We start from the raw sequence: 13,052 nt of genomic DNA, 5'->3' as shown, positions 1-13,052 counted from the left end.
TAGGGGTGTAGGGTAGGGGGTAGGGTAGGGATGTGGGGTAAAGAGGTAGGGTAGGGGTGTAGGGTCGGGGTGTAAGGTAGGGATGTGGGGTAGGGATGTGGGGTAGGGGTTTGAGATAGGGGTGTAGTGTAGGGGTGTAGGGTAGGGGTGTAAGGGTGGGATGTGGGGTAGGGATGTGGGGTAGGGGTGTGAGATAGGGGTGTAAGGTGGGGTGTGAGATAGGGGTGTAAGGTGGGGTGTGAGATAGGGGTGTAAGGTGGGGTGTGAGATAGGGGTGTAAGGTGGGGTGTGAGATAGGGGTGTAAGGTGGGGTGTGAGATAGGGGTGTAAGGTGGGGTGTGAGATAGGGGTGTAAGGTGGGGTGTGAGATAGGGGTGTAAGGTGGGGTGTGAGATAGGGGTGTAAGGTGGGGTGTGAGATAGGGGTGTAAGGTGGGGTGTGAGATAGGGGTGTAAGGTGGGGTGAAGGGCGACATTGAGGGCTTCCACCATTTTAATGTAATCAACTGGGTGGGACTTCCAACTTCATTGGCTGATCCCTCCTGGTAAGGTAGGGATGCACAACTCCCGGCCTCAGGGCCACAAAGTGATATGTGTGTTGATGTAAGGGCGTGTGTGTTGATGTAAGGGCGTGTGTGTTGATGTAAGGGTGTGTGTGTTGATGTAAGGGTGTGTGTGTTGATGTAAGGGCGTGTGTGTGTGTTGATGTAAGGGCGTGTGTGTGATGTAAGGGCGTGTGTGTTGATGTAAGGGTGTGTGTGTTGATGTAAGGGTGTGTGTGTTGATGTAAGGGTGTGTGTGTTGATGTATGGGTGTGTGTGTTGATGTAAGGGCGTGTGTGTTGATGTAAGGGTGTGTGTGTTGATGTAAGGGCGTGTGTGTTGATGTAAGGGTGTGTGTGTTGATGTAAGGGTGTGTGTGTTGATGTAAGGGCGTGTGTGTTGATGTAAGGGCGTGTGTATTGATGTAAGGGTGTATTGATGTGAGGGTGTGTGTATTGATGTAAGGGTGTATTGATGTAAGGGTGTATTGATGTAAGGGTGTATTGATGTAAGGGTGTGTTGATGTAAGGGTGTGTGTGTTGATGTAAGGGCGTGTGTGTTGATGTAAGGGTGTGTGTGTTGATGTAAGGGCGTGTGTGTTGATGTAAGGGTGTGTGTGTTGATGTAAGGGTGTGTGTGTTGATGTAAGGGCGTGTGTGTTGATGTAAGGGCGTGTGTATTGATGTAAGGGTGTATTGATGTGAGGGTGTGTGTATTGATGTAAGGGTGTATTGATGTAAGGGTGTATTGATGTAAGGGTGTATTGATGTAAGGGTGTATTGATGTACGGGTTATTGATGTACGGGTGTATTGATGTGAGGGTGTATTGATGTGAGGGTGTGTGTACTGATGTAAGGGTGTATTGATGTAAGGGTGTACTGATGTAAGGGTGTATTGATGTAAGGGTGTACTGAAATAAGGGTGTGTTGATGTAAGGGTGTACTGATGTAAGGGTGTGTTGATGTAAGGGTGTACTGACGTAAGGGTGTGTTGATGTAAGGGTGTACTGACGTAAGGGTGTATTGATGTAAGGGTGTGTTGATGTAAGGGTGTATTGATGTAAGGGTGTGTTGATGTAAGGGTGTGTTGATGTAAGGGTGTATTGATGTAAGGGTGTATTGTTGTAAGGGTGTATTGTTGTAAGGGTGTGTTGATGTAAGGGTGTATTGATGTAAGGGTGTATTGTTGTAAGGGTGTGTTGATGTAAGGGTGTATTAATGTAAGGGTGTATTGATGTAAGGGTGTATTGATGTAAGCGTGTGTTGATGTAAGGGTGTGTTGATGTAAGGGTGTGTTGATGTAAGGGTGTATTGATGTAAGGGTGTATTGATGTAAGAGTGTGTTGATGTAAGGGTGTGTTGATGTAAGGGTGTATTGATGTAAGGGTGTATTGATGTAAGGGTGTGTTGATGTAAGGGTGTATTGATGTAAGAGTGTGTTGATGTAAGGGTGTGTTGATTTAAGGGTGTGTTGATGTAAGGGTGTGTTGATGTAAGGGTGTGTTGATGTAAGGGTGTATTGATGTAAGGGTGTATTGATGTAAGAGTGTGTTGATGTAAGGGTGTGTTGATGTAAGGGTGTGTTGATGTAAGGGTGTGTGTTGATGCATACTGTATTACTACCTGCGTGTCTTCCCTCTCACCGTGTGCGTGTGTATGGGTAGGCGTTCCAGGACTCCTCCTCCACGCGTAGAGCAGCCTGAGGCAGGATGGAGCAGAACCATGAGGGGATGTGTTTCCCGATGTGGTACACCTTCTGTGTGTACTGACCCGACCCGCCTGGACCATCCTCATACGGCTTGTTCTCTAGGATCTCTACCCCACTGCCCTCACCACAACTCTCCTCTCGGCTCTTCTTCTGCAAGAGGAGGGGAGAGAGGAAGAAGGGGGAGAGTCAGGGCCTGCTTTTCAGGTGAACAGTTTGCAGCGTACACATACGCACACACACACACACGCACGCACAAACACACACACTAACACACACAGACATACAAAGAGTTAGGGTTCAAGACTTTAGCCTCGGCTCAAAGTTTAATGTAGTATAATCACAAAGGTGACCAAAGTGCTGAGATCGGAGAACAATTTCAAAAAATTCCCCTCTCCAAAATATTCCCCTCTTCAAATTTATACCTCCCCCCTTTTCTCGCTCCCTCCCTCTCTCCTCTTCCTCTCTCCCTCCCTCCTCCTCTTCCTCTCGCTAAGCAGTCCTGGCATTCTGGTGATGTATTACCTTTCATCTTTTCCCATAGAGAAGGAGGAGGAGAGAGGGAGGGAGGGAGAAAGAGAGAGAGAAAGGAGGAGAGAGGGGGGAGAGAGGGATGGTGGAAGTCCTAGTGTGCTGCTGCAGTGTACTGACTGCTACTGCAGTAATCAATAGGCTGCATATTGATTATCATGCACCTTTCTCTTCCACTACCTACTAGCACTGGTACATGTCTCAGCTGCTACCAGGCCGCGCGCGTGTGTGCGTGTGTGTGTGCTCATGTGTGTGTGCTCATGTGTGTGTGTGAGCAGATTTTAACACCGCTCCTCTCATTCCCTATGGCACTCATATCCAAAGCGATTTACAGTGCATTCATCTTAAGATAGCTAGGTGAGACAACGACATATCACAGTCATAAGTACATTTATTTTTTCCTCAATAAAGTCAGAGCTAGTAAGGGGGGAAATTCAAGAGCGAGGGATATTTTTGTGTGGGGGGGGGGGGGTGACAATGGGGTTTGAGGGGGGTGCTGTGGGATTATTTAAGATACTCTTTGAAGAGTTAGGGTTTTAGATGTTTTCAGAAGATGGGCAGGGACTCCTCTGTCCTAGCTTCAGGGAGAAGCTGGTTCCACCATTGGGGTGCCAGGACAGAGAAGAGCTTGGACTGGGTTGAGCGGGAGCTGCCCTCCCGTAGGAGTGGGATGGCCAAGAGACCAGAGGTGGCAGAACGTAGTGAGGGGTTGAGGTGTAGGGTTTGAGCATAGCCGGGAAGGTAGGGAGGGGCAGTTCCCCTTGCTGCTTCGTAGGCAAGTACCCTGCTCTTGTAGTGGATGTGAGCTTCGACTGGAAGCCAGTGGAGTGTGCAGAGGAGCGGGGTGACATGGAAGAACTTGGGAAGGTTGAACATCAGGCAGGCTGCAGAATTCTGGAAACGTTGCATGGGTTTGATGTTACAAGCGGGGAGCCCAGCCAACAGTGAGTTGCAGTTGTCCAAATGGGAGATGACAAGTCCCTGGATTAGGACCGGCGCCGCTTCCTGTGTGAGGTAGGGTCGTACTATATGGATGTTGTAGAACATGAACCTACAGTAGCTAGTCACTGCTTTGACATTTGCAGAGAACAACAGGGACGCCCCGCCACTCCAGAGACACCATGGAGTTGTCAACCGTGATGTAGAGGTCTTGTAGCGGGCAGGCCTTCCCCCGGGAGGAAGAGCAGCTCCGTCTTGTCGAGGTTGAGCTTGAGGTGGTGGAACGATATCCAAGCTGAGATATCTGCCAGGCACACAGAGATGCATGTCGCCACCTGGGTGTCAGAATGGGTGAAGGAGAAAAGTAGTTGAGTATCATCCGCATAGCAATGATAGAAGAGACCATGTGATGATATGACGGAGCCGAGTGACTTGTTGTATAGAGAGAAGAGGAAAGGGCCTAGAACTGAGCTCTAGGGAGTATGTCGTGCAGACACAGATCCTCTCCATGTCACCAGGTAGGATGGTTCACGGTGTCGAAGGCAGCGGATAGTTCTAGGAGGATGAGAACAGAGGAGCGAGAATCAGCTTTGGCAGTGCGGAGAGCCTCCGTGACACAGAGAAGAGCAGTCTCTGGTAGACTAGGAGACAGATGGCGGACCCTGTAAATAAGCCCAGTGTATTATTCTGCTCCTGTGGGGGAGGTATGGAGGATTAGATACACAGTAACACGCCACTCTTACTAAAAGGCTTTCTCTGAGACCACAGGGCTGCTTCTGAAATGGCACCCTGTTCCATATCTAGTGCATTGCTTTTGATGGGTCCTGGACAAAAGTAGTGCACTATGTAGGGAATAGGGTGCCAATTGGGAGACACAGGGGTCTGACAAAGCACCAGAAGTGAGAAGGCACGATACCGCTGTCAACCTGGGAATCTGTAGCAGAAGGATCCTTTTCATGTCTGATTAATCCAACTGAAGCTGGGTTACCCATCACGCGGTCATATTCAGCTTAAGACCCTTACTTGATACAATACGTGCTTTGAGCATAAGAAAAGCACTATAAAAAAAAATGGTCATCATTATAAGAAATAGTGGAGTGTAACAGAGACACACTGCAGAATGAGGGTCCCACATAAGTCCCACTATTACCATGTAGCCTCCAGGTTTCCCAAATGGCACCCTATTTCCTAAATAGTACACTATTTTTGTAAAAGTAGTGCTCTGTATAGGGAATAGGGTGCCATTTGGGATGCATCCTTTTTCTCATTCTGTAGATATGAGATGGGTTTTAGGGAGTGGTGAGAAGTGAAGGTCGTAAGAGGCAGTGGAAATTGCAGTAATGTAGCAGGTAATCTAGTTTAGGAGCAGAGGCCTTACATTATCCTCCCCACCCCTCTGAAGGGCTCTACTACAGGGAACAGAGAGCATTAGCTGCTTAATATGATAAACTCAGAGAGTATGAAGGCTCGGTTAGGGAGTCAATCATTATACTGTACAGTGTAATGGCACTTTAATAAGGAAATGTTAGATACTATTAAGACAGCTCAAAGGGACATGTTTAATGCTGGAACACACATACATGCAAGTACACACACACACACACACACACACACACACACACACACACACACACACACACACACACACACACACACACACACACACACACACACACACACACACACACACACACAAACAGTTCCAGCGCTGTATTGAGAACGACGTCTGCGGCGGTATCTGCTCACACTGCAGGAGCAGCACACCAGGTGACATCACGCCTGCCCTGACACACACAATCACCCCCACACACACACCTACCCACATACATACACACACCCTGTGAGGACGAGAGAGAGAGAGGGAGAGAGAGAGAGAGAGAGAGAGAGAGAGAGAGAGAGAGATCTGGACCTGAGGAGTTCTAACAGGGAAAAACAGGACAGAAAGTGGGAGATTGATGAAGAGCCCAAGGAACTAAGAGTGTGTCTAGGCGGGGTACATCTATTGGCATATATTTGAAAATACTAAAATACACAGATATTGAATATTGAAATACTACATGCATCTGATCCCAGGTCTAACCCTAACCCAGGTTTGGTCCTATAGGGGTATTTGAAATTATGTTTTTTGAAATAGTTTCGGCCATTTACTGTATATGAAGTTATTGGAAAATGCATTAAAATACTTCAAGTAGAAATAGCTGATTTGTTCCCATTATAAAAAAATATTCAAATACACAGAAAAACGTATTTAAATAACAAATAATTAAATACGCATGTATTTGACCCAGGTCTGCTCCTCTCGTCTTCTCTCCTCGTCTTCTCTTTGAAAAAGGGGGATAGGTGGAAAAAAGCTACATGTTGGAAGCCTACTAGGAATCTGCTTCCACCTGTCCTGCAGTTTGACAACAGTGAAGGGGAAGAAAGAGAGTTGAGAAGAGGAAGCCACTGTAAACTACTGAGATGCACCAAGTCTGTTAAATAGTGCTTGTAAGAGTAAAGAAAGACAGAGAAGTGTTGAAAGAGAGAAAACATTGAACAGAGAATATCAGCTTGAAGATTGAATGTTTTGTGCTGAGAGGAAGAGTGAAGCCCAGTCACCAAGGACCAAAAGACGACGAGAAAAATAAGAAATAAACAACAAAAAGAAAATGGAAAAAGTCTAGGGAGACAAAAGAGAGTTCCTTGGTTACAGAATCTGAGCCTGAGGACATGCATGGAGGGACAGGGAGGGTCAGCCTGGGGGAAAAAGAAAAGAAAGGATAACTAAAATGACTAAATGGAAAAGAAAGAAAGAAAGAAAGAAAGAAAGAAAGAAAGAAAGAAAGAAAGAAAGAAAGAAAGAAAGAAAGAAAGAAAGAAAGAAAGAAAGAAAGAAAGAAAGAAAGAGAATGGGAAGAGAAATTCATGTGTGCAAGTAATGGTGGCAGCATGCTGTGTAGGGCTGGGAGCTGAGAGGGCTGAGGTCTGATGTAGGGCTGGGAGCTGAGAGGGCTGAGGTCTGATGTAGGGCTGGGAGCTGAGAGGGCTGAGGTCTGATGTAGGGCTGGGAGCTGAGAGGGCTGAGGTCTGATGTAGGGCTGGGAGCTGAGAGGGCTGAGGTCTGATGTAGGGCTGGGAGCTGAGAGGGCTGAGGTCTGATGTAGGGCTGGGAGCTGAGAGGGCTGAGGTCTGATGTTGGGCTGGGAGCTGAGAGGGCAGCAGAGACTCAGAGCGTCATAGAAATAGTAATGTATTGGCCTGAATCATTTATATGATACGCCAAGGTTAGCAAACACACACACACCGACACACACACACACACACAGCAAAAACTCTGGTTTTCAAGGTCTACCCTGCAGAGTCTCTTCCAGCCTCTTCTAGCCTACTTCAGCCTAAGGAAACCAGGGGTGTTTGGGCCTAGTATGTGACCAATAAGTGGCAGTAATGTATGAATACGTACGAAGGATATACAGTACAGTATATGAAGCACAGTCCACATTGCAGCCCTGCAGTCTTTCACATGGACATACTGAATAGGATCAGCATGAGGTGGCTCTCCTTCAGCTGCATCATTTGTCCAAGCTTTTCTCCCAGTGTTTTGTCTCTAATTTGGTGTTATGACGTCTCAGTATAGCATACACACACAGGAAGACACCCTATCCAATCGAAAGGATAACAAAATCAGCAGCATAACGTTGTTATGGAAACACTGGCTGTATCATCGTGACTTCTCCTCATTCTCCGTTTCCCTCCATCTCAATGCCTTCCTCTGCCTCTCTCTTTCTCTGTCTTTCTCTCTTTCTCTGCCTCTTTCTTTCTCTGTCTCTATCTTCCTCTGTCTCTCTCTTCCTCTGTGTGTCTCTTTCCATCAGTATCTTTCTCTGTCTCTCTGCCAGTCTCTCTTTCTGTTTGTCTTCCCCCAACTCTCCTCCCTCTCTACCTGCTCCCCCAATCCTCCTCCCTCTCTACCTGCTACCCCAATTCTCCTCCCTCTATATCTGCTCCCCTCTCCATCTCCTTCCTGCACCTCTACCCTCTCTCCCAAGTCATTATTTCTCACTACAAACAAATGACGGCAGACACTGCCATGCTGCTGTTGATGACATCTGATGGATAGAGAGACGGAGTGTGTGTGGGTAAGGTTTACTACGTTTACATTAACAAAGTATATACTGTATGTTTTTTATTGTCACAGACACCAGATAGGTGCAGTGTTGTTTTACAGGGTCAGCCATAGTAGTACGGTGCCACTGGAGCAAATTAGGATTAAGTGTGTTGCTCAAGGGCATATCAACAGATTTTTCATCTTGCCGGCTTGGTTATTCAAAACGGCAACCTTTTGGTTGGAGCTGCATCAAGTGTTGGTCTAGCAGACTGTGTTTACTACATTAGGGGTCACCAGGTGACCTAATCACCCATAATCCTGTAGGATTATGTCCTGGGGTCACATCACTGTCCTAGGTAAGATTTGCTCTTGAGGAGTAGTAACAATAACAGAGTTCCGTTCCATTCATATTGTCCACAACAACAGCGTGCCAATGCTTTTCTCCACTACACCCAGAATTTGGTTTTATGTGTGTGTGTTTGTGTGTGTTTTGTCTCAATAAAACATGGTCCATAAGCATATGGAGAGTCAGCTGGCCTGAGACAGCTCACATTAACCTAGTGACCTGAACTATAAGACATGAACTCAACCTAACACCATGTTACACACACACACACACACAAAAACAATAAGAACGCACAAACACACACAGCTCAATTCACCACCTATTATCCAGGGTCAGTATGGCTCTTGGGTCATGGGTACAATCTACTGACTCTGACCTAGACCTCTGTTTTAGGATGATGTTATATCCCATATATGCTACGTGACGCACCGTGTGCAATATGAAGAGTTTTATTTCAAAACACTATTTATCAATTTTCAGAAATGTCGGTAAATTAGCTTTTACTGTTTAAAGAAATCATGAGAGATTGGTGTGTTTTTTCACTATTGTCACGTCCTGACCAGTAAAGGGGTCATTTTGTTATTGTAGTTGGTCAGGACGTGGCAGGGGTGTGTTTGTTTTGTGTGTTTCGGGGTTTTTGGTTTATGTTCTATGTTTTCTATTTCTATGTGGGTTTTCTAGTTTGTCTATTTCTATGTCAGTTTTGGGAACGACCTCCAATTAGAAGCAGCTGGTTGTCGTTGCTTCTAATTGGAGGCCATATTTAAGTGGGTTTATTTCCTCTTGTGTTTGTGGGTGGTTGTTTCTTTGAATAGCCTTACAGGACTGTTGTGCGTTTGCTTGTTTTGTTTAGTGTTCACGGTTAAAAAGTATAAGTATGGACACTTACCATGCTGCGTATTGGTCCGATATTTCTTACTCCTCAGAAGACGAAGATTATGACAACTATCTAATCATTGCATGGGGTTGTTCAATGACAGACATGTATTTGTTTAAAATCTATCACTGATGATTTCATTTCAGAGAGACAAATAATCATGTTTTTTTGCAAAATGCTATATATCCACCTAACTCTCAGAGAAATAAAAAGTATTGCTAGGTTTTACACAGTCAAATGTAACAAAAAATTCAATTTTTAATAAAGAGCTCTACAAATGACACATTTGTGACATTAATATTTAATTATGTATACTGTACCAGTAAAGTTTGGACACACCTACTCATTCAAGGGTTTTTCTTTATTTTTACTATTTTGTACATTGTAGAATAACAGTGAAGACATCAAAACTATGAAATAACACATATGGAATCATGTAGTAACCAAAAAAGTGTTAAACAAATCTAAATATATTTTAGATTCTTCAAAGTAGCCAGCCTTTGCCTTGATGACAGCTTTGCACACTCTTGGCATTCTCTCAACCAGCATCTTAAGGAATGCTTTTCCAATAGTCTTGAAGGAGTTCCCACATATGCTGAGCACTTGTTGGCTGCTTTTCCTTCACTCTGCGGTCCAAACCATCTCAATTGGGTTGAGGTCACGTGACTGAGGTGGCCAGGTCATCTGATGCAGCACTCCATCACTCTCTTTCTTGTTCAAATAGCCCTTACACAGGCTGGAGGTGTGTTTTGGGTCAATGTCCTGTTGAAAAACAAATGATAGTCCCACTAAGCGCAAACCAGATGGGATGGTGTATTGCTGCAGAATGCAGTGGGAGCCATGCTGGATAAGTGTGCCTTGAATTCTGAATAAATCACTGACAGTGTCACCAGCAAAGCACCCCACAATATCACACCTCCTCCTCCATGCTTCACGGTGGAAACCACACATGCAGAGATCATCCGTTCACCTACTCGGCGTCTCACAAAGACACGGTAGTTAGAACCAAAAATCTCACATTTGGACTCATCAGACCAAAGGACAGATTTCCACCGGTTTAATGTCCATTGCTCGTGTTTCTTGGCCCAAGCAAGTCTCTTATTCTTATTGGTGTTCTTTAGTAGTGGTTTCTTTGCAGAAATTTGACCATGAAGGCCTGATTAACGCAGTCTCCTCTGAACAGTTGACGTTAAGATGTGGCTGCTACTTGAACTCTGTGAAGCATTTATTTGGGCTGCAATCTGAGGTGCAGTTAACTCTAATTAACTTATCCTCTGCAGCAGAGTTAACTCTGGGTCTTCCTTTCCTGTGGCGGTCCTCATGAGAGCCAGTTCCATCATAGCGCTTGATGGTTTTTGCGACTGCACTTTGAAACTTTCAAAGTTCTTGACATTTTCCAGATTGACTGACCTTCATGTCTTAAAGTAAGTAAAGCTGTTCTAACCATAATATGGACTTGGTCTGTATACCACCCCTAACTTGTCACAACACAACTGATTGTCTCAAATGCATAAAGAAGGAAAGAAATTCCACATAGGAACTTTTAACAAGGCACACTTGTTAATAATTGAAATGCATTATAGGTGACTACCTCATGAAGCTGGTTGAGAGAATGCCAAGAGTGTGCAAAGCTATCATCAAGGCAAAGGGTGGCTACCTTGAAGAATCTCAAATATAAAATATATTTTGATTTGTTTAACACTTTTTTGGTTACTACATGATTCCATATGTGTTATTTCCTGTTTTTGATGTCTTCATTATTATTCTACAATGCAGAAAATAGTAAAAATAAAGAAAAACCCTGGAATGAGTAGGTGTGTCCAAACTTTTGAATGGTAGTGTATATACATTTTTTAATTCAATACAGTCATTTGAGATCTGTATGTGAAACATTTATATTTGACATTTTAGTCATTTAGCAGATGCTCTTATCTAGAGCAACTTACAGTAAGTGCATTCATCTTAAGATAGCTAGGTGAGACGATCACATGTCACAGTCAAATACACAGGAAACCAACATTCCATTCCAGCTAAACAATGGATATATAGCGTTTTGTAAAAAAAAAAAAACATTTTCATACACATCTAAAATCTATTACTTAAAAATCTGTGAACAGATATATTTTACACACACATGAAGGTGCTCATAAGCAATCATTTCTGATGAAAAGACACAAATGTGAAAAATGTCTGGATATACACTGTAGTGTTTTGGAAATAAACTCTTCATATGTTGTATTGCATGCTGTGTGTTAGCCATGCTATGCTAGGTAATGTATTCTGTCTGCTGTGTGTTAGCCATGCTATGCTAGGTAATGTATTCTGCCTGCTGTGTGTTAGCCATGCTATGCTAGGTAATGTATTCTGTATGATGCATGCTAGCCATGCAATGCTATGCTACATACATGTATTCCATGTGTTGTATTTCAGTATGTATGCTAGCCAGTAGTCACCCACCTGGATCATGTAGAGCTGGGCGATGCGGTACTCTTCCACGCTCATAGGCATGGGGATCCGGTACTCCTTGATCAGCATGGTAGCTAGGTGGTGGGGTGGCACAGGGGGGCAGGGGGGGGCAGGGGGTCCTCTCAACGAGCCGCTCTACCCAAGTAGCAGCAGCATCAAACAGCCGGGATGGAACACATTACGGTTCAGACCTGTAGGTGAACAGAAGAGACACATACCTGAGTTAACACTGGGTGAGAGGAAACGTGTATCATGTAATACTTGATTGGGTCAAGTCAATGTGGTGAGAACGATCAGTAGTCTTAGAAGATGTCTGTGTGATGACACACGCATGCAAGGGTAAGACTATGAAGACTACAACAAAAAAACTTCCCTGAACCAACACTTGCTCTTGACTCCCCCCTTTAAAGATCTGACTTTGCTGATAGCTACTTTATTGAGGAAAGTGTATTCACTATGCCTGTGATATGTAGCTGTCCCACCTAGCTATCTTAAGATGAATGCACTAGCTGTAAGTCGCTCTGGATAAGAGCATCTGCTAAATGACTAAAATGTAAATGTAATGTAAATGTATGTAGCTGTCCCACCTAGCTATCTTAAGATGAATGCACTAGCTGTAAGTCGCTCTGGATAAGAGCATCTGCTAAATGACTAAAATGTAAAAAACTGTACTGCTAATCTTGACAAGAGAGATTTACATCATAAGTGAATACAAAACTGAATAACATTATCACATAATTTTTATCTTACTTAACTAGGCAAGTCAGTTAAGAACAAATTGTTATTTTCAATAACTGCCTCGGGACAGACATTGCCTTATTCAGGGGCAGAACGACAGATTTTTACCTTGTCAGCTCAGGGATTTGTTCTTGCAACCTTTTGGTTCCTAGTCCAACTTTCTAAACACTAGGCTACCCGCCTCCCCATATAAAACCTTAATCCAGTCAAGACAACACTTCTTCTCCAAATCCTGTGTGTGTATGTCCTCAGTCAACGTTCAGCCCTTTACCAGATATATCAAAACCTTTACTTACATTTCATTTATTATTTATTACAAGTCATTACACGCTATATCCAGGTACATCCAATGTTCCAGCAACTTCCCAGTAATGTCCAAACTAAATCCCAAAAGTCAAAAGTCTCTATTCACTGTAGAGGAAATGTCAGTCTGCTAACAACACGATTCCACCATCGGCAAGTCCCAGGCATCAAGCATAAACATCCAGTCAACATCCAACCAATCCAATCAAAGTCATGCCAAAACAAAGTCCAAACAACGTTTCCTCCAGTAGACAGTAGAAGTCTGATCAAGCGACAAGGCAGCATGACAACACACACACACAGACAGACAGACAGACAGACAGACAGACAGACAGACAGACAGACAGACAGACAGACAGACAGACAGACAGACAGACAGACAGACAGACAGACAGACAGACAGACAGACAGACAGACAGACAGACAGACAGACTGACTGACTGACTGACTGACTGACAGGGACGAGTTTAGGACGTCACATGACTGAGGGAGCTTAGTGTAAGAGGGATTAAATACGAGGCAT

At 44.3% G+C, this 13,052-nt stretch overlaps 1 protein-coding gene across 5 annotated transcripts in view; it reads right to left on the bottom strand.

The window, feature by feature from the left end:
• LOC106568312 (membrane-associated phosphatidylinositol transfer protein 2) overlaps positions 1-13,052 on the bottom strand; it is an 87,331-nt gene that overhangs the window by 43,348 nt on the left and 30,931 nt on the right. For all 5 annotated transcript variants that reach the window (XM_082960499.1, XM_082960498.1, XM_082960500.1 and 2 more), the window contains exons 2-3: positions 11,480-11,679; positions 2,184-2,398 (exon numbers count right to left, since the gene is read on the bottom strand). In XM_082960499.1, coding sequence (XP_082816625.1) covers positions 2,184-2,398; positions 11,480-11,557 — 293 coding nt within the window. In that variant the 5' untranslated portion in view covers positions 11,558-11,679. The remainder of the gene's footprint in view (positions 1-2,183; positions 2,399-11,479; positions 11,680-13,052) is intronic.

Source organism: Salmo salar, chromosome 13 (genome assembly GCF_965601325.2).
Source record: "Salmo salar chromosome 13, fSalSal1, whole genome shotgun sequence".
Classification (NCBI taxonomy): Eukaryota; Metazoa; Chordata; class Actinopteri; order Salmoniformes; family Salmonidae; genus Salmo; species Salmo salar.
Note: the sequence above shows the minus strand (reverse complement) of the source record. Positions and strands in the feature narration are given on the sequence as shown.